Source organism: Anolis sagrei, chromosome 7 (assembly GCF_037176765.1).
Source record: "Anolis sagrei isolate rAnoSag1 chromosome 7, rAnoSag1.mat, whole genome shotgun sequence".
Taxonomy (NCBI): Eukaryota; Metazoa; Chordata; class Lepidosauria; order Squamata; family Dactyloidae; genus Anolis; species Anolis sagrei.
Window position 1 is genome coordinate 17,593 of NC_090027.1, and position 25,891 is coordinate 43,483.

A 25,891-nucleotide genomic window follows, 5' to 3' on the forward strand; every position below is an offset into this window, starting at 1 on the left:
TTAGGCAGAAAAAATGAAACGCAAAGAGACAGAATGGGGGAGAATGCCTGGCTCGAGAGCAGGACGTGTGAAAAAGATCTTGAAGTCCTTGTGGACAACAAGTTAAACATGAGCCAACAAAATGTGATGCGGTGGCAAAAAAAAAAAAAAACCAATGGGATTTTGGCCTGCATCAACAGAAGTATTGTGTCTAGATCCAGGGAAGTCATGCTCTATTCCAGGGGTCCTCAAACTTTTTAAACAGGGGGCCAGTTCATTGTCCCTCAGACCATTGGAGGGCTGGACTATATATATATATATATACTAGCTGTGCCCTGCCACGCGTTGCTGTGGCCTATAGTAAAACTTATCAGAGTTGAGGTAGATATCTGGACTATTATGAAAGAGAGGTCCCTACCTATTCCTTCCCCCTTTTCCTCCCCCTTTCTCTCCTTTCTTCCTTCTCTACCTCTTTCTTTCTTTCACTACTTGGTTTCATCCTTCTCTCTTTCCTTCATTCCCTCCCCCTTTCTTCCTTTGCCTTTCTTCCCTCCCTGTTTGCTTCCTTCTTTCTCTTTTTATTTCCTTTTATTTCACCACCATCATAACAATAACAATAATGCAATGCATTGCCTCTGGGACCTGACACCTCTCCCATTCCCCCTCAAAGGGTCTCAGAGGAAGAACAATAGCATCATAATCATAATAATAATAGAAATAACAACCTTTACCCGCCACGTGTTGCTGTGGCCAATCTTCCCTCTTTCTCTCCTTCTTTCCTTCCTTCCTTCCTTCCCTCCCATCTTTCCTTCTCCTCTTCTTTCTCTATCTCTTTCCTTCCTTCCCCCTTTTTCTTTCTCTTCTGATGTCTCTCTTTTCTTTCCTTCCATCTTTCCTTTTCTTTCCTTTTCTTCTTCCTTCTTTCTCTAACTTTCCTTCCTTCCCTCTTTTTCTTTACCTCCCTTTCTTTTTCTTCCTTCTTTCCTTCCTTCCTGTCTTTCCTAGATTTTGACAGGGCGGGAAGGGGCGGGGTGGGGTTTGGAGGTGGCGTGAAGTAAAAGGAGGTAAGATTGGGGTGGGGGAGTGATGGAGCGTGGGGTTGCGTGTGTGTGTGCAGCGGCGGGGGGAGTGATGGAGCGTGGGGTTGCGTGTGTGTGTGTGCGGCGGCGGGGGTAGTGATGGAGCGTGGGGTTGCGTGTGTGTGTGCGGCGGCGGGGGGAGTGGGGTTGCGTGTGTGCATGCGGCGGCGGGGGGAGTGATGGAGTGTGGGGTTGTGTGTGTGTGTGCAGCAGGGTGTGTGTGTGTGCGGGAAGCGGCGCGACGGGGCTTGGAGTGAGTTGTTTTTCATTTTGAGTAGATATGTTTGTACCTTGTGGGTTGTGTTATGGGCATGGGAATTTTGGTTAAGTTTCGTTGGGGGATTTTTGAGTTTGTTGTTTTGCCGTTTTGTGAGTGTGTTGTTGTGTTGTTTTTCATTTTGAGTAGATATGTTTGTACCTTGTGGGTTGTGTTATGCGCATGAGAAGTTTGGTTAAGTTTCGTTGGGGGATTTTTGAGTTTTGTTGTTTTGCCGTTTTGTGAGTGTGTTGTTGTGTTGTTTTTCATTTTGAGTAGATATGTTTGTACCTTGTGGGTTGTGTTATGGGCATGGGAATTTTGGTTAAGTTTCGTTGGGGGGTTTTTGAGTTTTGTTTCCTCGTTGGATGCCCCTAACAAATTTATATATATAGATATATATATAGATATAAACTATCATCAAATTCCTATGCACACTGTACATATCTTATTTTGTTACAGGTGTGAATTGTAATGTAAATATCTGATTTGCAGGATGTATTTTCATTGATACAAACTTAACATAAAACATATTGATTAATCACAAAAACAATATGCAATTATACATTGTGAAATATTTATTTCTAATTACAAATAAATGGAAATTTGATTTCAAGCATGTCATAGCATGGGTAACAGTCTTAATATAACAGTTGGGAACCCATAAATATTGGAGAGGTTTAGGGAAAATAGACCTTGGCATTTGGGAGCTGCTGGGATGAATAGTTCCTCTGCCAACCAAGAGCATTCTGAACTCCAGCAATGAAATAGAACCAACCTTGGCATACAGAACTCCCATGACCAACAGAACATACTGGAGAGGCTTAGGGAAAATACACCTTGGCATTTGGGAGTTACTCAGATGTACAGTTTACCGGGAATCGAAGATCATCCTGGAAGGGTCCGGGCCTGGATCTGTTGGGAAGGCTGTCAAGCAACGAAAGCTGCACTGTGTGGCCTGGCCAAGCGCAAAGTCCCTCGCATGGCTCGCACCACCGGTCGGGACTGGCAAGTGGCAAAGGTGGCGAGGGGCTTCGCACGGGGATAGGCCGCATGGGGTAGCCTCTCTCGCCTGGCTCACGCTGCCCATTGGGCCCGACAGGTAGCAAGAGGAGCAGCACCGAGTGGCCTGTCCTCGTGCGAAGCCCCTCAGGCACGGGGCTTCGCATGAGGATAGGCCACGCGAGGCAGCCTCTCTTGCCTGGCTCACGCTGCCCGTCGGGGCTGATGGATAGCGTGAACCAGGCGAGGGGAGCAGCATTGAGAGGGAGGCCTGAGAGGGCACTGAGGGGGAGGCCTCCTCCTCCGCGGGTTGGATAAGTGCCCTTGGCAGGCCGGAAGTGGCCTGCGGCCCTTAGTTTGAGGACCCCTGCTCTATTCTGCCTTGGTTAGACCACATCTGGAATACTGGGCCCCACAGTTGAAGGGAGATGTTTACAAGCGGGAATGTGTCCAGAGAAAGAGGGTGACTCAAATGATCAAGGATCCGGAGAACAAGCCCTATAAGGCTTAAAGAGCTGGGCATGTTTAGCCTGAAGAAGAGAAAGTGGAGAGGAGACATGATGAGGGCCATGTATAAATATGTGAGAGGAAGTCACAGGGAGGAGGAGGGAGCAAGCTTGTTTTCTGCTTCCCTGGAGACTGGGACGCAATGGAACAATGGCTTCAAAATACAGGAAAGCAGATTCCATCTGAACATGAGGAAGAACTTCCTGACTGTGAGAGCCGTTCAGCAGTGGAACTCTCTGCCCCAGAGGGAGTGTGGTGGAGGCTCCTTCTTTGGAGGCTTTTAAATAGAGGCTGGATGGCCATCCATCAGGGGTGATTTGAATGCAATTTTCCGGCTTCTTGGCAGAACGGGATTGTACTGGATGGCACATGAGGTCTCTTCCAACTCCATTCCTTCTTGCCAGCTCAAAACCAGTTGCCCTATTTCTGATAGCGTGCCATGAAGACTACAGCAAGCCTGGGCTGGAGAGATAAGAGTTGAGTGACAGCCTGGAGTGGAAAAACGTCCATTTTTGAGGGTGCTGCTTGTACCGCTTTGAGGCGTTGTCTCAGCAAACTTAGAAATTCCACAAAATGACTCAGCTCAGCCGCATTGTGACCATATATGGGACGGATACCTGACCAAGACATTGGACTGACTTCATAAGCAAACAAGTTCCAATGTAAAAAAAAAAATCATGTGCACGGCTTAGACATTGGTAGCCACTCCCGCTAAACTAACAAAATCCAAACATAAACTATATTTACAACCTGAATGGCGCAGGTATTCTGCAAAAGGGTCATTTTGCAGACTCTTTGTCACCGATTAAGCACTTAAATGCAATATCTCATCCAAGTCTCGTATAAAAATCTGTTTGTAAACTTGAAATCCAGCCTCTGTAGTCTTGCTTTGCAACGTAGAATCAGATCAATTTAACGGCAAGTTTTGCTTTTACAGATTTAATTACGTGTGGATTTATCTAGGTCAGTGTTTCTCAACCTGGGGGTTGGGACCCGGGGGGGGGGGGGTTCACAAGGGGGTTTCAGAGGGGTTGCCAAAGACCATCAGAAAACACAGTGTTTTCTGTTGGTCATGGGAGTTCTGTGTGGAAAGTTCGGCCCATTTCTATCGTTGGTGGGGTTCAGAATGCTCTTTGATTGTAGGTGAACTATAGTTCCCAGCAACTACAACTCCCAAATGTCAAGGTCTATTTTCTCCAAACTCCAACAGTGTTCAAATTTAGGCATGTTGAGTATTTATTCAAATTTGGGCATATTGAGTATTTGGACGTATTGAGTCCAGATCCATCATTGTTTGAGTCTACATTGCTCTCTGGATGTAGGTGAACTACAGCTCCAAAACTCAAGGTTTTCCAGTATTTTCTGTTGGTCATGGGATTTCTGTCTGCCAAGATTGATTCAATTCCATTGTTGGTGGAGTTTAGAATGCTCTTTGATGGTAGGTGAACTATAAATCCCAGCAACTATAACTCCCAAATGACAAAATCAGTCTCTCCAACTCCACCAGTATTCAGATTTGGACGTATCAGGTATTTGTGCCAAAATTAATCCAGAGAATGAAAATAAATCCTGCATATCAGATATTTACATTACGATTCATAACAGTAGCAAAACGACTGTTATGAAGTGGCAACGAACATAATGTTATGGTTGGGGGTCACCACAACATGTAGAACTGTATTTAGGGTTGCGACATTAGGAAGGTGGAGAAACACTGATCTTGACCTCTTCTCTAGCCATTTGCAGATCCTCCAGTAATTCTATGCACCGGAGGACTGACGCATTAATTCTACAGTGTAGGAGCAACCTTAATTTCCGAACATTTGATCATCTTGATTTCTGGTCACATTCTAACTTGTCCAGAGAAAAGCCCCTTTTTGGTTGCCTTTGGTTACAGTTGTCCCTCCACATTTGCAGATCTAATTTGTGTAGATTTGATTGGAAATACTTCCTCTAGGCATCTCCAGCCTCTAGATTGCTCCAGTTGTAGTCGCTGCATATGAGTCCCTTTGGGGAGAGAGGGCGGGATATAAATAAAGATGATGATAATCAAGAGCTGCTTGGAAGGTCTACTCGATCCGTTGTGCAGTATAATCAATGGCTCTCTTGAACAGGGGTTTTTCCGGACAACCTAAAAGAGATAAGGGTTCGTCCCTTGTTGAAGAAGCCCAACCTGGACGCTATGACCCTTGCCAATTACCGTCCTGTTTCTAACCTGCCATTCTTAGGCAAGGTGATAGAGCGGGCTGTACTGGGACCATTGCAGCAATTCCTGGATGACACAGCTGGCCTGGACCCTTTCCAGTCAGGTTTTCACCTGGGTCATGGGATGGAGACAGTCCTGGTTGCCATTACGGATGAACTCCGTTGCCAGTCTGACAATGGTGGATCCGCGCTACTGGTACTTCTCGACCTTACCACAGCGTTTGACACCGTCGACTACGATCTAATGATTCACCGTCTTGCTATGTCCGGAGTTCGTGGTCAGGCCCTCAATTGGTTCAACTCATTTCTCCGGAACCGGAGTCAACGTGTAGAGTACATGGATCAAGTCTCCAATAGATCCCCCCTCCGATGGCCTGGACTGCTACCAATATGCAGACGATACCCAACTCCTTCTGCGCCTGGAGCCTGGAGCAACGTCAATTCCAGACAATTTCACCCTCTGTCTGGAAGCTCTGTCGAACTGGCTACGTGCTAGCAGACTGAAGGTGAACCCGGCAAAGACTGAGATTTTCTGGCATGGCCGTCCGGCAGGTCTGACTCCTCCGTTGCCCACCTTCGATGGTGCCGCCCTATCTCCATCGACCACTGTTAAGAGCTTGGGTGTCGTCCTGGATTCGCAGCTGACAATGGAAGCTCAGGTGGCTGCTGCCAGCAAACAGGCCTTTTCCCACCTACGACAAGCGAGGCAACGGGCACCCTACCTATCTGACGAGGCTCTGGCAACGGTCATCCATGCCATGGTCATGTCTAGGCTGGACTATTGTAACACCCTGTATGTGGGACTTCCGATGTCTACAACCCGAAAGCTTCGTATTGTTCAGAATGCGGCAGCCAGGCTGCTCACAAGAACGCCCATGAAATGCCATATCACACCAGTGCTGCCACACTGACATTGGCTTCCAACTGAGTACCCCCGTGGCCTGTCTAAGATGCTAGTTCTGACCTTTAAAACTCTTTACGGCCAGGGTCCATCGTACCTTAGGGACCGCCTCTCCTTCTCCCATCATCGGAGGTCGCAACATCCAGCCCAACGTGACTTACTCCATATTCCGGGTCCTAGAGAAGGGCCCTTGGAAAGGACCAGGCGCAGGGGGGCTTTCTCCATTTCTGCCCCTCCTGCCTTGTGGAATTATTCCTTATGGCCGCCCTACATGAGAGCCATGCGTGACTTCGGGCCTTTTACTCCTGCACTTAAGACATCTGGCTTTTTACTAGAGCATTCGATCTCTGTTGATTTTTAAATTCTGTACGTATGTATTTTATCTTCTGTAATTTAGCTGTAAATCGCCTAGAGCATTCTCGGATGGAAGGCGATTAATAAGTTATTAAATGATGTTGATGATGATGATTATTATTACGAGTCCCAAATTCTCCAATGATCTCAAATCCTAGCGATATTTGGAAAGCTTATTTTTGAGCGAAAACACACAGGGTTAGACTACACAAGTGCAACTTCTGTCGTAAGAGTTATTGAGATTTCAAGCATATGTTTTTATTGGTATCCGGCAAACTGTTGCTTGTTCCACTTTTCTTTACAATGATTCATGACCAAAAGCTCTCAGGTGACGCTACTTCCAGCCTCAACGGATGTCTTTGCATCTCCTTTGAAATTAGCTTCATCATTGCTCTGACCATTTCTACCTCAAGACAAATGTCCAAAAAGTTGAACATCACATTTCAAACTTTAAGGGGGAGAAAAAAAGGGAAAGGTCTTGTCTATCTGTTATATTTGTTTACAGCAAGGTGCCTTTTTTTTTACTCTGGTATATTCTGACTGGACTTTGGCTATGTTGACACTTTCAGGAAGATTAAGCTACGTCAAAGCTACGTTTTGGTGTTGTAACACTGTTCATGGTGTTACGTTTCTGTATGTTTCCCCCTCTTTAGGCACGTGCTACCACTAACTTAGGAGGAAAAAAACCCTCTCCTTTCACTTCCTGCTGTGAATATAATATTGTTTTGGACTCACTTTCTCAGGAAAGGAAAACAGACATCTTTGTTGCAGGAAGTGTTTCCTTTTGAGGGCAGAAGACTGGAAGCCTGTAGTGGCCGTTCCTCTTTGTTTGCAATTGTTATCTGCAGTCAAGTTGTTTTCGACTTGTTGTGGCCCTCTAACCAAATCATCCTGTTATCCGATCTTAAAAACTTGGGGCTGTGGCTTCGTTGATTGAATCAGTCCAGCCACAAACCCCTCTTTTCCTACTTCCGTCCATTTCCCTGGACTTTATTGTCTTTGCCAATGAGTCACGCCGTCTCATGATACGTCCAAAGTACGATTGTATAATAGCTTCCTTTAGTCACCTTTGTGTGGTGGAATGAAAATTACGCCAAGTTCACGTCTTTACCAATCCAGACACGGTCTTGCTAGAGAAAAGATATGCCATGCATAATAAGAATATTCAGTAAAGAATAAGGTAAGTAATGCCTCCACCTTCATAACTCCTCAACAGATGGCAGGTACTGGCTTGTTCAGTAGACTCTCCTCTACAGTTCCTTCTAAGCAATCCACATAAAGGGACTAATCTATATCTATATCTATGTCTATATCTATCTATCTTCTATCTTTCTTCTATCTATAATAAAAGTCAAAGTTTGTATGCGGCGGATGTGTGGCGGTGTATGTGCCGGCTTTCTGATTGGCCAGCCAGAAAGTTCCAAGATTCTGACTGGCTGCTGCTGTGGTGCTATTTGCATATGGTCCCTGATTGGCCTGCTTCAACAGGAGCCCCTGGTGGAGAAAAGGGTTCATGACAGAAACGGGGACATGACAGAAGGAAATTTGCATATGGTCTCTGATTGGCCAGCCTCAATTCCAAGATTCCGATGACAAAGAGAGGAAAGGAAAGGCCAGGGGCTCTGTCAGAAAATTACCAATACAGACCAAACTTGGCACACAGAGCCCCCATGACCCACTCGACATTCTTCTGCAGTTTGGAGCAGGATGAACCATGGATGATGGGACTTGCAGTACCGTCACTCACATTCTGAGACCGCTGTTAACCTCATCCAATGACTGATCAGGACCAAACTTGGCACATAGACCTCTCATGACCCACTTTACGTCCTGGTGTGTGTTTGGCCGGGGATGGACCATGGATTATGGGACTTGCAGTACCTTTGCTCAATTCTTGAGACCACTGCAACCCTCATCAATTACCGATAAAGACCAAACTTGGCACACTGAGTCTCCATGATGCACTCTACATCCTGGTGTGGTTTGGAGGAGGATGCACCATGGACGATGGGACTTGCAATACCTGCACTCCCTTCCTAAGACCATTACAACTGCCAACAATGATGGATCAGGACCACAATTTACACAGAGAGCCAGCATTACCCACTCTACATCCTGGTGCGGTTTGGAAGAATTTGTCAATGGATGATGGGACTTGCAGTCACTTCACTCACTTCCTGAGACCACTGAGACCCTTGCCAATGACTGATCAAGACCAAACTTGGCACACAGAGTCCCCATGACCCAATCTACAGCCTGGTGCACTTTCGAGGAGGACAGACCATGGATGATGGGACTTCAAGTACCTCCACTCCCTTCCCAAGACTGCTGCAACCCTCATCTAATGTCCGATCAAGACCAAACTTGGCACAGAGAGCCTCCTTGGCCAACTCAACATTATGGTGGGGTTTGGGGGAGAACAGACTATGGAGGATGGGACTTGCAGTACCTAAACTCACTTTCTGAGATCACTGTGACCCTCATCCAATGATTGATCAAGAACAAAACATGGTGCACAGAGCCCCCACGACCCACTCTCCATTCTGGTGCAATTTGGAGGCGGATGGACCACAGATGATGGGACTCACAGTACCTTCACTAACTTCCTGAGACCACTGCGAGCCGTATAAATAACTGATAAAGACCAACCTTGATACACAATTCCTTTCTCAAATAACCCGGGTCCCCAAGCTAGTAGTTTTATATCGAAGTACCTAACGGTGCAGTGACGGCATGTGGCCACTAGGTGGAACGGGGAGGTATTCCGCCGAAAGGGGGCGGAGCTTCGGCGTTGGCGTTGGCGTTGAGGAGTGGCCCCGAGTAGCGGAGGCGTGCGCACGTCCCTTGCCGGCTGCGGAGAGAGAGAGAGAGAGAGAGAGAGAGAGAGCGCTGGGGGCCCGCGCAGGTGAGACGCCGCCGCTACCTGTCTCTTCAGGTGCCTTTCGGGAGCGGAGCCAAAGCCCACTTGGAGAGCCGAGCCCGCAGAGATGGGGACCCGGCTGCAGTCCCTCCTCCTTCTCCTCCTCCTTCTAGCCTTGTGCCTCCAGGTGAGTGAATGGAAGAGATTGATACGATATTCATGATAGCATTAGACGATTGTGCATAAGATGTAAGGAAATAAGAATGAATGGAATGCGGTTATTACGGTCACGGGCCAGGAGTGGGAAACTTTTTAAAACTTCCAAAATATTGAAAACGGAGTTGTTTTTAAAAAACGTCAACATTAAATTCACCACATTAAACAGTTTGTGGACCCCTGAGCCAAATAATATATATATTCACATATATAATATTCTATTCTATAATATAATCTATATTTTATGTATAATATGTTATTCTATTATATTTAATAGAATAAGTTTAATAATAATAATAATAATAATATGATCTATATAATATATTGGTATATATATATTTTATTCTATAATAAAATCTATATAATATTTTATTCAATTCTTATATATGATCTATATAATCTATTTTCATATATGTAATATTTTATTGTTCATATATATATATATATACTGCTTTTAATGTTTTGGATTTAATGTTGACGCTTTTTAGAAAGAACTCTGTTTAAATATTTTAATGTTTTAAAAGTTGTACACTCCGGATTATATGATAGTATATAATCTGTATAATAAATATTGTAATATATATAACATTTTATTACAATATAAATTAATGTAATAATAAATTATATAGATAGATGAATATATATTATGAAGATTATATAATACTATATAATCAGGAGTGTAAAACTATACACACACACACACATATATATGTATGTATATATCAGTTACCTCCCCCCCCCCCAAATGGTTTAAATTGTTTCAAAACTATTGCACTTTCCAAACTTTTTAAGTTCCAAAAAGTTTTTAAGTTCCAAAAAACAAAAGGCAGAATCAAGCCCCAAAAGACTTGGCTTAGTTTTGCCCAAGGCCTTCCCTTCCTTTGGGTGATATACATTGAAGTAGAAGAATGAATGAATCCCACTCAAAGCGTGGGCTCTTTGAATGAAAAGTGTTGGTTTTCCTTGGACACCCCCCCCCTTCCTAGGGGTGGAGTGCGGGTGTGGGGAGTTCTCTTGAAAGGCTTCCAGGAGAATGGCAAGCCAGCCATTCAGGGTGTTTATGTTTCATAGAGAAAGGGTGAAAGGGAAAGAAGTGAGAAAAGGACGGAAAGAAAAAGCGTGCAAAGAAGAAGTATTTGGACTAGATGTCTAGAAAACTTCTGAAAGGGGTGTGTTTTTTTGGAGGGGGGGGGGGCTTTTCTAGTCCTCAGCTGTGTCCTGGGATGGCGAGGGGCTCAATCTCCTCCGAAACCTCCTTCTTCCCCCTCTCTCCCCTTTCCTTTCTTTCCTGGCTGGGGACATGTCTGGGCAAGTGACCTCGGTCTCTGTTTGGGGAGAGGGCTTCCACAGCCAAAGGCAGCAGCTCCAAGGGGCTCCCGGATGAAGAAGGCAAACAGGGCATTAAGACGGCTGGACAATGCAGACCGTTCCCAAGTTACGGATAGGATAGGTTCTACAGCTTTGTTCTTAAGTTCAGTTTGTAAAGTCAGATGTTTGTCAATATCACGTAGTTAGGGTTAAGCGCTCTATAGTCCCTCCCCAATTTGGACCCCCAGAGTATTTGCATAATAGGATTGGAGAGTTTGAACCTGGAGTCCAAAGGAATTGAAGCCAGTGATGACCTCAGAAACCTAACCCAAGCCTCTTGTTTCTTTTGAGCTTCCACTGATTATTGATGGAGTATGGAATACTAGCTATGCCCTGCCATGCGTTGCTGTGGCATAGTCTGGTGATCTGGAAAATAAAGTAACGAGAAGCAGCCAGGGTTTGTAGCTGCAAGGCTATTCAATGGTAACTCCCACCCACTTGCAGGGAGAGACGGGTAACAAATTCATTGGGTTGTTGTGTTTTTCGAGCTATCTGGCCATGTTCCAGAAGCATTCTCTCATGATGTTTCACCCACATTGATGGCAGGCATCCTCACAACGTCTGAGGATGCCTGCCATAGATGTGGGCGAAACATCAGGAGAGAATGTTTCTGGAAGATGGCCAGACAGCCCGGAAAACTCACAGCAAGCCAGCCATTCAGGTTGTTGATATGTCATAGAATTATAGAGTTGGAAGAGCTCCCGGTGGTGCAATGGATTCAACCCTTGTGCTGGCAGGAATAAAATGTTATATATGCTAATATATTGTTTAGATAATATATACATTATATACGAGATTGTATTGTAGAATAGAATAATACTATATATGTGGGACTAACATAACTCAAAAACCACTGGACGAATTGACCCCAAATTTGGACGCAAGACACCTGTCAGGCCAACGAGTGACCATCACTCATAAAAACACTTAAAAACATAACGGAAGAGGATTAAAAGGCAAAAAACCCCCCCCACACACAAATTACATGTGAAAAACCACATATGTATGCACAAACACACATATATACACACACACACACAGAGAGAGAACACATATATACAGACTGGGCCACAGCAATGCATGGCAGGGGACGGCTGGTAAATAATAATAATAATAATAATAATAATAATAATAATAATAATAATTTAGTGGCATAATTTTGTTTTTGGCAGTAGCAGCTCATGTGCAAATGATTATATTATGCAACATTCTTGTTCCTGGGTTCTAAATGTCATTTCCTAGTTGGTTCTGTCATAAAAACATGGAAAAGGTTTATTAAATTGCAAAAACCTTTATTTTTGCAGCACATTTTGTGATGCCTTTTCAATGAATATCTCCTAGAGCAATGGCTCTCAACCTTCCTAATGCCTTGACTCCTGAATACAGTTACTCGTGTTGTGGTTACTCCCAACCGTAACATTATTTTCGTTGCTACTTCATAACTGCAATTTTGCTACTGTTGTGAATTGTAATGTGAATATCTGATATGCAGGGTGTATTTTCACTCACTGGGCCAAATTTGGCACTAATACCCATTTTGCCCAAATTTGAATATTGGTGGGATTGATCTTGTCATCTGGGAGTTGTAGTTGCTGGGATTTATAGTTCACCTACAATCAAAGATCATTCTGAATTCCACCAACGATGGAATTGAACCAAACTTGGGAACCAGAACTCCAGTGACCAACAGAAAATACTGGAAGGCTGTTAGGAATTGTGGAAGTCCAAACACCCGGAGGGCCGAAGTTTGCCCAGGCCTGAGCTGGCCTTTTCTGCTACAGCATTGAGCCATGGCATTTATAAACTGGGGTAAAACTGGGTTACTTCAAGAGTGTAGATGCATTTGGGAAGTGCAGAGGGCATTTGCAGCCTTGCAAATGTGCAATTTCTGGCCTTGAATGGTTGTCCACGTGAGTGAGCAAGGCTGGGAAAGGGACTGGAAACTCCCGCGTTGGGGGAATTCCTCTCCACCTCCTCCTTGCAACTCCCCCTTTCCCTTCTGGTGATGCAATAGCCGGCTGGAATGGCCTCATCCCGTACACGCTGCGCACGTGGTTTTCTACCTGTTTCATTTGCTTATCTGTTTTGTTGGCACCTTAAAGATTAACTCTTTGTGATTGTTTGCATGGCCAATATAGCTTTCCTTCCTATTCCCTACAATGTATGTGTCAACTGCATACAATCATTCTTTCTCAGTTTGCATATTCTGTTGTTTCATTCATTTCCCCACTTTTGTAAACTAATGTTTTAGCACAGCATTTCTCAACCTGGGGGTCGGGATTCCTGGGGGGATTGCGAAGGGGCGTCAAATGGGTTGCCGAAGACCATGAGAAAACACAATATTTTCTATTGGTCATGGGGTTCTGTACATAGTGGAAGGCTATCTGTACATTTGCTTAAGCAAGCAGTATTTTATATGAAAATACTGAATTAAATTATCCTTTGGTGCTTCTGAAACCAGATGGGCCTACCTGGGTGCAAATGCTTTCTAGAGAGTGGCCTGAGTTGTTGTAAACACATAGAGTCACTGAATTGGAAGAGACTTCGTGGGCCATCATCCAGTCCAACCCCATTTGGCCAAGAAGCAGGGAAATCACATTCAAAGCACTCCCAACAGATGTCCACCCAGCCTCTGTTTCAAAGCCTCCAAAGAAGGAGCCTCCACCACACTCCGGGGCAGAGAGTTCCACTGCTGAACAGCTCTCCTTACAGTCAGGAAGTTCTTCCTCATGTTCAGGTGGAATCTCCTTCCTTTCCTGTAGTTTGAAGCCATGGCTCCATTGCGTCCTAGTCTTCAGGGCAGCAGAAAGGAAGCCTCCTCCCTAGGACTTCCCCTCACATACTTATGTACAGGAGATACATATACTGTCTTCTTTCTTAAATGAGCTGTTGCGACTCTCCTTTGGGAAAGCAAAAGTGGCATATACAGAGAAAGAGTGCTGATGATGTATATTATTCCTGTACGATGCTGAGTTTGCTAAACAAATGACGTCATTGGAGGGAGAAGAAAGGAGAAGTGCGTGAAGGTGAACCTTACCTGTTAGTCATATCCATCTTTCAGGGGAAGTGGTTAACCCCGAGGGTTTCAGTTGACAGTCATCTGCATACAATGTGGTCAGTGCAAGCAATCAGGTGAAACTGTGGCTGTAAGGCCATGTCCCAGAAGCATTCTCTCCTGACATTTGGCCCACATCTATGGCAGGCATCCTCAGAGGTTGTGAGGTTTGTTGGAAACTAGGCAAGTGAGGTTAATATATCTGTGGAATAATGATCAGGGTGGGAGAAAGAACTCTTGTCTGCTTGAAGCAAGTGCAAATGTTGCAATTGGCCATCTTGATTGGCCTTGCAGCTTCAAAGTCTGGCTGCTTCCAGACTGGGGGAATCCTTTGTTGGGAAGTGTTCACTGGCCCTGATTCTTTCCTGTCTGGAATTCCTCTGTTTTCTGAGTGTTGCTCTTTATTTATTGTCCTGATCTTTAGAGGGTTTTTTTAAATACTGGGAGCCAGATTATGTTCATTTTCGTGGTTTCCTCCTATCTGTTGAAATTGTCCACCTGCTTCTTACGGATTTCATTGGCTTCTCTGTGTCGTCTTACATGATGGTTGTTAGAGCGGTCCAGCATTTCTTTGTTCTCAAATAATAATCTGTGTTATCAGGTACAAATCAGAATAGCCCCAGGCCCTTACAATTTCATAAAATCCTTGAGTGGAGGAGACCCCAAAGACCATCCAGTTCAGCCCCCAACAGAGAGCCACCCCGCCTCTGCTGAAAACCTTCTCTAAAAAGGAGATTTGCTGCTGGTTTGTTGTAGGTTTTTTCGGGCTGTATGGCCATGGTCTAGAGATTTGCTGCTGTTTATCTTTTCTTCTCCCGGCTCATTTCTTGGAAGACCAAAGTGCTGGCTCATAATCAAATGGAGGAAAGCCCCTTTGTTGCCACACTGGTGCAAAACTCTGCTCCACCGGCAACCTGGCTTGCTCAACAACACAACTGCCCATCTTGCGTTTCATAAAAGAAAGCAATGAAAACTTCCAGTTCAAGACCAAAGGCTTTCAAAAGAAATGACTACTAGGTTGTCAAAGGTTTTCATGGCCGGAATCACTGAGTTGCTGTGAGTTTTCTGGGCTGCCTGGCCATGTTCCAGAAGCATTCTCTCCTGATGTTTTGCCCACAACTATGGCAGGCATCCTCAGAGGTTGAGGGGTCTGTTGGAAACTAGCAAGTGTGGTTTATATACCTGTGGAATAATGTCCAGGGTGGGAAAAAGATACCTTGTCTGTTAGAGGCAAGTGTGAATGCTGCAATTGGCCAGCTTGATTAGCATTGAATCGCCTTGCAGCTTGAAAGCCTGGCTGCTTTCTCCCACCCTGAACATTCCACAGATAGATAAATCCCATTTTCCTAATTTTGAACAGACTCCTCAACCTCTGAGGATGCCTGCCATAGATGTGGGCAAAACATCAGGAGAGAATGCTTCTGGAACATGGCCAGGCAGCCCAGAAAACTCACATCAGGAGAGAATGCTTCTGATGCATGGCCAGACAGCCCGGAAAATTTACAGCAACCCAGAAATGGCTACTCTCTCTATGTTTTCATTTTGTCCTCTTGAGTTGCCCAATTGCTTCTTTGTACAGGATGGCTTATAACAATTGGACATTGATACCATTGTAACCCACCTCAAGTTGTGAAGAGAAGTGGGCAAGAAATAAAAATTATTATTATTTTATCATTATTATTTGAAACAATAAAGATGAGTCCACATCAGATAAGATCACTCTGCTGGCTGTTGTATTGGATCACACGTCAGATCCTGCCCAAGTGCCTAGGACTGTGTGATGTATCGGCAAATAATGCATGCAGATCCCAGTCAGGTGGCCTTCTGTGGCTGGCAGGTGGTGATTTTGTCAGTGCCGATTGTGTTTAAGTGCAGGCCAAGGTCTTGAGGCACTGCACCCAGTGTGGCGATCACCACTGGGACCCCCTTGACTAGCTTGTGCCAGAGTCTTTGCAGTTCGGTACTATTATTATTATAGAATCCTAGAATCCAAGAGTTGGAAGAGACCTCCTGGGCCATCATCCAGTCCAACCCCATTATTCTGCCAAGAAGCAGGAATATTGCATTCAAAGCACCCCTGACAGATGGCCATTGAATGTTTGCTGTGTATATGCTGCGCTCCACCCTGAGTCCCCTTCGGAGTGAGAAGGGCAGAATATAAATGTTTTAAATAAATAAATAATATGACAATATAATGGTATAGTACAATATAGTAATATGTCATACTGATATTGTACTATGCTAATAATATAATATATTGTATGTATATATATCTTGTAAGGTGCTTTGAGTCCCCTTCTGGGTGAGAAGAGCGGCATATAAATGTCGTAAATAAATAAGTAATGTCATATTGTTGTTCTTGTTGTTGTTCTTGTTATTATTATTATTATAAGCTTGCATTTCTCTTCGGCAAGGAGGGCAGATTTTGAGTGTATTTAAGGTCTTGCATTGCGCATGGACCTACCTTTCCACCTGTTCATTATAAGTCACCAGAAAGCAATGTTTCCAAGGGGCCTTGGGGTGATAAATGGGTGTGCTGACTGATGACTCTTGGCTTTATCTCACTTTCTTTCTGTGCAAACCACCCCAAAGAGTGTGTTGTGTTGAGCCTAAAATGCCTAGATAAGAGGGAGCTGATGTCATGTTTCAGCAACGGGAAGGGGAGAGGGAGGTGTTCCCAGAGTTGCATCATCAGCGCATTGAGCAACCCAGCCCTTCTCTGGCTATTTTTAGCGCTGGCTTTGCGTTTGGCAAGGGAATGCAGCCCGTCATTGGGGTGGGAGTGGGGTGACATCAGGGGGTTTCATTCAACCGCTTAAGAGGCCGATTCCGCTGAGTGACACACCTGTGGTTTGAGGTCAGTGTTTCTCAACCTTCCTAATGCCATGACCCCTTAATCCAATTTCTGATTTTGTGGTGATCCCCAACCATAAAATTATTTTCATTGCTATTTCATAATTGTAATTTTGCTACTGCTATGAATCGCATCATGCTGGCCACATGACCTTGGAGCTGTCTATGGACAACGCCAGCTCCTTGGCTTAGAAATGGAGATCAGCACCACCACCCAGAGTCGGACACGGCTGGACTTAATGTCAGGGGAAGCCCTTTACTGTAATCTACGCTTTTAGACCAGTATTTCTCAACCTTCCTAATGCCGTGACCCCTTAATGCAGTCCCACATGTTGTGGTGACCCCCAACCATCACATTATTTTTGTTGCTACTTCATAACTGTCATTTTGCTTCTGTTATGATTCGTAACATAAATATCTGATATGCAAGATGTATTTTCATTCACTGGACCACTTTTGGCACAAATACCCCATACGGCCAACTCTGAATACTGGAGGGGTTGGGAGGATTGATTTTGTCATTTGGGAGTTGTAGTTGTTGGGATTTATAGTTCACCTACAATCAAAGAGCATGCTGAACTCCACCAATGATGGAATTGAACCAATCTTAGCACACAGAACTCCCAAGTCCAACAGAAAATACTGGAAGGGTCTGGTGGGCATGAACTTTGAGTTTGGGAGTTGTAGTTCACCTACATCCAGAGAGCACCGTGGATTCAAACAATGATGGATCTGGACCAAACTTGGCACGAATACTCAATATGCCCAAACATGAACACTGGTGGAGTTTGGGGGAAATAGACCTTGACATTTGGGAGTTGTAGTTGCTGGTATGTATAGTTCACCTGCAATCAAAGAGCAATCGGAACCCCACTAACAATAGAATTGGGCCAAACTTCCCACGCAGAACCCCCATGACCAACAGGAAATACTGTGTTTTCTGATGTTGTTTGTCGACCCCTCTGACACCCCCTCGCAACCCCCCCCCCCCCCCCCGAGGTCCCAACTCCTAGGTTGAGAAATGCTGTTTAAGATTATCCCTTAAACACCAGCAATCTCACAAAGTCATTTCTAGTAAAGTCCTAGTTGTTGCACATGACTTGGGAGATTTTTTGCAGCCAGTGATGCTGTTGCTTTCAAGTGTAACTTGTCTTAAAGTGAAATCTCTGCCTGCGATGCTTGAACAAACACTTCCTTTGGGAGGTCAACTTTGTTTTTGTTGGAATGAAGTCTGGAGCGTTGGAAAGAAAAGCTCTGTTGAGAAAAGAGGCAAGTGTGGCGCTCTTAAAATAGGGATGGATTTGTGATTATGTTTTAAAAACATTATCTAAGCCTCCTGCTGAACTTTAGCTCGGTCTTCTTGCAAGACAAGGCTTCAAAACCGCTGCAGGAGGAAGTGATGCTACGTTGCCAACTGCAACCAGGCAGAGCCTTTTCTGGCTGCTGAGTCATGCACGCTGGGTTCAAAAAGGAGCCAAGGAAGGGTGCGGGGAGCGACACGGGAAAGAGTCACAGTCCTGAATTTTTGTCTGGGTTCTCATGGATGTAAACCTGGCATGGGCAAACTTCGGCCCTCCCAGTGTTTTGGACTTCAACTCCACCAGTGTCCACATTTGGGTAAAATGAGTATTCGTGCCAAGTTTGATCCATGCCTGGGATAGATCCTGTACGGAAAGACCAAAGGGTACCGACCCATTTCAAACTGGCATCAGAGCAGGATGTGGAGTTGAGGCTGATAGGATGGCCTTAGTGGATGATCTCTGTCTTGACAATGAAAAGGGGTGTGGATCTCTGGCGATGCTTCTAGACCAGTGTTTCTGAACCTGGGGGTTGGGAACTCTGGGGAGGGGGGGGGCAAACACCATCAGAAAACACCGTATTTTCTGTTGGTCATGGGGTTCTGTGTGCCGAGTTTGGTTCAATTCTATCGTTGGTAGAGTTCAGAATGCTCTTTGATTGTAGGTGAACTATACATCCCAGCAACTACAACTCCCAAATGACACAATCAATCTACCCACCCACCCACCAGTGTTCACATTTGGCCATATTAAGTATTAGTGCCAAGTTTGGTCCAGATCTACCATTGTTTGAGTCCACAGTGCTCTCTGGAGGTAGGTGAACTTCAACTTCAAAACTCAAGGTCAGTGGAAGTAGGAACAAAAATAATGTTATGGATTGGGGATCCCACAACATGAGGAACTGTATGAAGGGGCCGCGGCATGAGGAAGGTCGAGAAACACTGGTATATTTATACTGCTTTTGGAGAAGGGTAGAATACAGTTGTTGATGTGGTCAGTGGACGAATCAATAAACTTTGCTACACATGGTAGAATGCAGTAGCGTCCAGGAAGGCACAAGTTATTTCCATTGCCCTTAAGTTTCAAAAGCTGGGCAAAGTGACATTTCAGGCCTTTCAGACTTTTGCAGTGGTGAGTTATGGTTGATGAGTGCATGAGTTTGGCAGCTGACGGGGGGAAAGGAATGGTGGGAGTTGAAGTCCAAAGCACCTCGGGGGGCTGAAGTTTGCCCCTGCGTGCGCTGTACTTAGGCAAGTCCCCAAAAGATGAATGGGGAGCTAAATCCGGTGCTTTCCGTGGTGGTAGTTTTCCAAGAAGCAGCTGTGTTACCTCTTGCAGCGGAAAAAGGCAAAGGAAGGGAGAGACAAAAGAGAACGCCTTAAAGCCACATTTCTTTCTTTCTTTCTTTCTTTCTTTCTCTCTGGTTCCACGCCAGCCTGTTCCAGCCAGTTTGCTCCAGCCTTCTCCTGACATAAAAGTTCAAAAGTGGGCAACCAAGGAGAGAATCCATTTGCATTTCACGGCTCCTGATGTTTCCTTTCCTCCTCTTGGCACCACGCTGCATGAGTCATTCTAGAAACATTCCCCGGGCACTTTGGATCCAGGAGGCACAAAAGAAAGGTGCCGGAGGAAGTGTTGTTGAGCATTGCTTTGCAATGGAGAAGAAGGGGAAATTCTCATGATCACTTCTTTACCCATTGAACTGGATGCCAGCTGGACTACCAAGATGTCTCTGGCTTTCTACTCTTGAGGTGCAGGGAGGCTCAAGCGCTGTCTGTCCAAGAGATTGCTCTCCTTGGCTATGTGTCTTTCTGACTTACGCCTACTCTCGGAGCCTCGTTGGCGCAGTGGGTTAGTAATGTTAGGAAATAATGTTATGGCGGGGGTCACCACAACATGAGGAACTCTGTTAAGGGGTCACGGCATTAGGAGGGTTGAGAAACACTGAATTATAGGATAGTACATAAAGATGGGAAGAAATAGAGTCGTTGGATCTAACTCCTCTTTCCACGAATTAAACCTTAGGGCAGGTACTTATTTATCGAATGCAAAGAGAACCCCTGGAAGCTGGGAAATGTCCATGGAGAGAGACGGGAAGACAGCTCTTTGTTCAAACGGGGCATGGGCAAACTTCGGCCCTCTGGGTGTTTTGGACTTCAACTCTCACAATTCCTACCATGGTTTAAATCCAGGGCTTAAGGTTCTTCATTCCATTTGGCCATAGACCAGTCGTTCTCAACCTTCCTCATGCTGTGACCCCTTAATATGTTGTGGTGACCCCCCAACCATCACATTATTTTCTTTGCTACTTCACAACTATAATTTTCTCCTGTTATGGATCATCTTGTAAATATCCAATATGCAGGATGTATTTTCATTCATTTGGCACAAATACTCGACATGCCCAAATTTGAATACTGGTGGGGTTGAGGGGAGGATTGATTTTGTCATTTGGGAGTTGTAGTTGCTGGGATTTATAGTTCAGCTACAATATCAAAGAGCATTCTGAACTCCACCAATGAGGCAATTGGACCAAACTTTGGACACAGAGCTCCCATGACCAACAACAAATTATGAAAGATTGTGGTGGGCATTGACCTTGGGTTTTGGAGTTATAGTTTACCTACATCCAGAGAGCACTGATGCATATGGACCAAACTTGGCATGAATACTCAATGTGACCAAATGTGGACACTGGTGCAGTTTGGGGAAGATAGACCTTGACATTTGGGAGATGTAGTGCCTGGGATTTATAGTTCACCTATAATCAAAGAGCATTCTGAACTCCACCAATGATAGAACTGGGCCAAACTTCCCACACGGAACCCCCACGACCAACAGAAAATACTGTGTTTTCTAATTGTCTTTGGCGACCCCTCTGACACCCCCTTGCGACCCCCCTAGGGGTCCCGACCTCCAGGTTGGGAAACACTGCCACAGAGAGAGGCTAAAGCGACTCCTTCCTTCCTTGTCTATCTTATCAGTGCGGAGTCTCCGGTGTTGCTATCGTACGGAGCCCAGAGGACTCTCCTCCTGCCGCCTTGGGAGAGGCTGAGGAGTCAAGCGAGTTCTACCTGCATGAAGGACAGCGATGCCAGAAATGTCCTCCAGGTACTGTATCGCCAGGATGATGCCATACCCGCTCCCTGCATTCAAACCATCGACCTTTCGGTCTGCAAGTTCAGCAGCTCAGCGGTTTTATCTGCTGCGCCATTGGAGGCTACATACATAAATATTAAGCATTAAAGGAGCCGCTGGTGGCGCTCCGTGCAGTCATGCCAGTGACCACACGACCTTGGAGGTGTCTACGGACAATGCCGGCTCTTTGGCTTAGAAATGGAGATGAGCACCAACCCCGAAAGTCGGACACGACTGGACTTCATGTCAGGGGAAACCCTTTACCTTTACTAAGTATTCAAAACATTTAAAACAAATTATAATTATTGTGGAGACTGATATAACTTAGTGATGTGACCCAAATCTAAACATGAAATTCATATGTGTTTTATATTCACTATATCAACATACCTGTAACGTGGTTTTATATTCCTGATTGTGTGCGTAAAAGAAAATTTGTGTACATTTAAACATCAGAAAGCAAATATTTCCCTGTCTTAGCCATGGGTGTTGCCGATTTTGGAATATTTTTGATTTGCAGATGAATAAATGCTTTAATTTCTGTTTTGCCTTACAGGTTCTCGAGTCGACCAACATTGCACTTCGGATAACAAAACGACTTGCCATCCCTGTAATACGGATACATTTAGCAAACACTCGAATGCACTGCCAAAGTGCTTTTCTTGTAAAACCTGCAGACGTTTAGGTAAGGGTTGTTGGATATGTTTGTGCTCCAGCTGTGGAGAAAGTAACCTTGTTCACTGCTGAAAACAGACTACAATGGGATCTTGGTCTCCACCAGGGTTTGATTCCGGGGCCCCATAGATACCAAAACCAGTGGACTTTCAGGTCCCATTATCTATGTCTCCTGTATAAAATGGCAACGTCAACAGTAGGGTTTTGTGTTGCTGTCTAGCCATGAATGGTTGAATCTGGAGGGCAGATTGTACAATTGCAGTACAAAAAAGGTTTGCAATGAACTACACAGTAATAAGAGAGTGCCAAACAGATAATGTAAAGTTTTCTGGACTGTCTGGCCATGTTCCAGAAGCATTCTCTCCTGACGTTTCGCTTGCATCATTGGCAGGCATCCTCAGAGGTTGTGAGGCACTGCGCCCAGTGTGCCAATCACCACTGCGACCACCTTTACTGGCTTGTGCCAGAGCCTTTGCAGTTTGATCTTTAAGGCCTCGTATCATGAAGATACTCAGCGCTGACAAAATTACCATCTGTCAGCTAAAAAAGGATCTGCATGCATTATTCGCCGATACATCACACGTCGGGAAGTGTCCGACATGTGATCCAATACAACAGCCAGCAGTGTGATCTTGTTTGCTGTGCACTCATCTTGTTGTGTTATTATTATTATTATTATTATCATCAATAATAATAATAATAATAATAATACATCACACAGTCCTAGACACTTGGGAAGTGTCCGACGTGTGATCCAATACAACAGCAAGCATAGCGATCTTGTTTGCTGTGTACTCATCTTGCTGTGTTAATAATAATAATAATAATAATAATAACAACAACAACAATAATAATCCAATTCAACAGCCAGCAGAGTGTCTGCTGTGGACTCATCTTGTTGTCATAATAATAATAATAATAATAATAATAACAATAATAACAATAACAACGACAACAACAATAATATAAAATAATAGCCATGTATCTCAGAACATTGTGCTGCTGTGACTCAATTATCATTGACTTCAGCATTTCATTCTGTTCCTTCTTCTTGAAAGTAACTTTCCAAGCTCTTATTCTGCTACACTGGAGTTACTAGAATGCATAATTTCATACATGTAACAAATACTTCATAGGATTTGCAGGGACTATTGTTTTGTGGAAGGAATGAAATGAAATTCATATATCTGGCTTTTTTCCAGATGAGGTGGAGCTCCAGCCGTGCACCACAACCAGCGACACAGAATGCGCCTGTAAAAACGGCACCTTCTGCTTGCCCAGCTTTCCGTGTGAAACATGCCATAAGTGTACACCCAGGTCAGTATTGCATTCCAAGTTCTCCAATCTGGGTACCCACCTATTTATTTTGAATTCGTGTTCCCTTTACTAAGATACTGCTTTGTACGAGTTTGGGGGAGAATTTCACAATGTTTGGTACATCTAGGTTAGTCGGGTTGGACCGCTGGCTGGTTCACGGCATTGCTTTCCCTGCTGCTTTCTCCCTCATAGATGCCCCGAAGGAGAACAGGTGGTGCGGCCTTGCACCCCTACAAGCGACATAGAGTGTGCGCCCTATACCACCTCTCCATCACCTCCAACAGGTAAGAGCGAGTTATCCAAGACCTTAAGGCTGAGCCTCCGCAAAATAATGCATTGTGGGCATTACGTTTAGGGTTCCAGCCATGTCCCTCGTATCATTCCTCCATTCATAGAATCCTAGAGTTGGAAGAGACCTCGTGGGCCATCCAGCCCAACCCCATGCTGTTAGGTTCTTGAGTTTGGAGTAGAGCAACAGCTTTGGGAGATGGTGGTCGGGTATCCAGACAACGTGGAGGAACATCGCTTCAGTTGTTGTGGTCTTTGCTTCTTCCAGCACGCTGATATTTCCCCGCTTGTCTTCCCAAGAGATTTGCAGGATTTTTCAGAGGCAGCACTGATGAAATAGTTCCAGGAGTTGCATATGAAGTCTGTAGACAGTCCACGTTTCGCAGGCGTATAATAACAATAACAATAACAATAATAATAATAATAATAATAATAATAATCTTTGTTTAATACCCGACCACCATCTCCCCAATGGGGACTCGGGGCAGCTTAATGAGGCCAAGCCCAACAGAATATTACAACAAAGTAAAACCAACAACACAGTAACAACAAAGTAAAATACATACAACATATGAGTACAAAGACGATAAAGAAAAATCATACGCAGTAAAATAAAATAACAATGAGCAGGCCGCATGTGCAAAATAAAACTAAAATACTAAAATCAGGATGAGACAGGGATGGAGCAGATTGTTTGTGGGGGAGAAACTCGTAAGGAACGGGGTCATAAATAGAGACCTTCATCCAGGTGGGGAAATAGACTCTGGGGACAAAATCTGTTGAGGGGGAGCAACTGAGTATGATAATATGGGTGCTTTCCAAAAGCACATTGGAAAAGCCAGGTTTTGAGATCCCTCTTAGAAGTTTCTAAGGTGGGGGCCTTCCTAATCTCACCGGGCAATGAGTTCCAGAGTCGGGGGCCACAGAGGAGAAGGCTCTCTCCCTTGTGCTTACAAGACGAGCCTGTGGTAATGGCAAGGGCGAAAGGAGAGCCTCCCCCGAGGATCTAAGAGCTCGGGCTGGTTCATGGAGAGAGATCCGGTCACGAAGGTAGGCGGGTCCCAAACTGTTTAGGGCTTTGTAGGTGAGAACCTGCACCTTGAATTGGGACCGGAAGACAAACAGCAGCCCGTGAAGCTCCTTAAACAGGGGAGTTGACCTTTCCCTGTTAATCACCCCAGGGTTGGGAGGACAATGTCTTCATCAACAAGCCCCTTGGCCTCCCTACGGATGTCCCGGTCCTCAAACACTCTCTGCTTCATTCGGAAGAATGCTGCGCTCACAGAGCTCAGGTGGTGTTGTATTTCAGAGTCAGAGTTGACTTTGGTGGAGAGGGGGCTGCCAAGGGAGCGGAAAGGGTCCACATTTCCTATTATTACACCATGAAGCTGTATCTCTGGCATTGGAGAGGGATTGGCTGGTGACTTTTGCTGGAAGAGCACTTTGGTTTTCTCGATGTTCAGTGAGAGGCCGAGCTTCTCGTATGCTTCTGTGAAGGTGTTGAGAGTGGCTTGTAGGTCTTCTTCTGAATGCACACAGACAACGTTGTCATCAGCATACTGGAGTTCTATAACAGATGTTGTTGTGACCTTGGTTTTGTGCATGTATAACGTTGGTTTGGCTATTGAAGAATCCAAAGTTGGTGAATTGGTTTTACTGTTATTACACAGGATGAAGGCGAGTGACACAGATTCAGAGTAAAAGGGCACATGGATGTTGTGTTGGGGGCAGAGGGGAGAGACGTGAAATCCGGATCGTCACGTATGCACATACAGTATATACTATTGTCTCTTCCCCCACAGGACGTTCCCATGAAGTTGCTACGTGGACTTTGATTGGTCTTCTTCTTCTTCTATTGCTGTTCGTGGTGCCAGGAATGTGCTGGAAGTTTGGTTGCTGTAACGGAGGTGAGAGTGACGTCCTACTCTTCTATAAAGGCGAAGTTTGCAAAAGAAATGAGAGCCCTAGCAGGTAGCTTTTGCCTTCCAAATATTTTGGACTCTCATACCCAGAATGCCTTAGCCTTTGTCAGGCTGTCCTCCTACATCGAGAGGGACAGAAGCTCCCCACTGTGTGTGGAAAGTCCCTTCTCTTTGTGAAGGGAGTGGGGGGGGGGGGGTAGACCATTTGAGGCCCCAAAATACGTGTCGTCAGGGAGGAATATGCTTGAAAATGGACAACTGTTGTGCCTCCTGGAAGCTTGTGAAAGGGCGTGGCTCTCTGAATTGGGGCGGAGTTTCACGCGGTGGTTCACGGGCTTTAACCCAGCCTTCAATGGAGATCCTCGCAGTCCCTCTCCCGCACTGCTGACTTGATCCGTGTTGGTTGAGCTCCGTCACGTGCGTGCATTTTCCCTCTTGAAACCCCTGGGAAAACCTAACCCATTGTGTACTTTGTGCTTAAAAGAGTGAGAATTTCCTTCCCAAGCAAAATTAATTTTGCAAAGTGAATAAATGCACACAATTCATCCTACTTGGCATTATTCCATTTCTTGGGCTTTTTGTCACTACTTGACATACTTTCTTTTGGGCTGCTGTGAG

The 25,891-nt window shown here is 45.0% G+C and overlaps 1 protein-coding gene across 1 annotated transcript in view; it reads left to right on the forward strand.

The window, feature by feature from the left end:
• The first annotated feature begins 9,102 nt into the window (after window positions 1–9,102).
• LOC132782492 (tumor necrosis factor receptor superfamily member 10A-like) overlaps window positions 9,103–25,891 on the forward strand; it is a 29,236-nt gene continuing 12,447 nt past the window's right edge. The window contains exons 1-6 of the mRNA XM_060787317.2: window positions 9,103–9,330; window positions 20,918–21,044; window positions 21,628–21,756; window positions 22,949–23,063; window positions 23,256–23,347; window positions 25,154–25,258. Coding sequence (XP_060643300.2) covers window positions 9,271–9,330; window positions 20,918–21,044; window positions 21,628–21,756; window positions 22,949–23,063; window positions 23,256–23,347; window positions 25,154–25,258 — 628 coding nt within the window. The 5' untranslated portion in view covers window positions 9,103–9,270. The remainder of the gene's footprint in view (window positions 9,331–20,917; window positions 21,045–21,627; window positions 21,757–22,948; window positions 23,064–23,255; window positions 23,348–25,153; window positions 25,259–25,891) is intronic.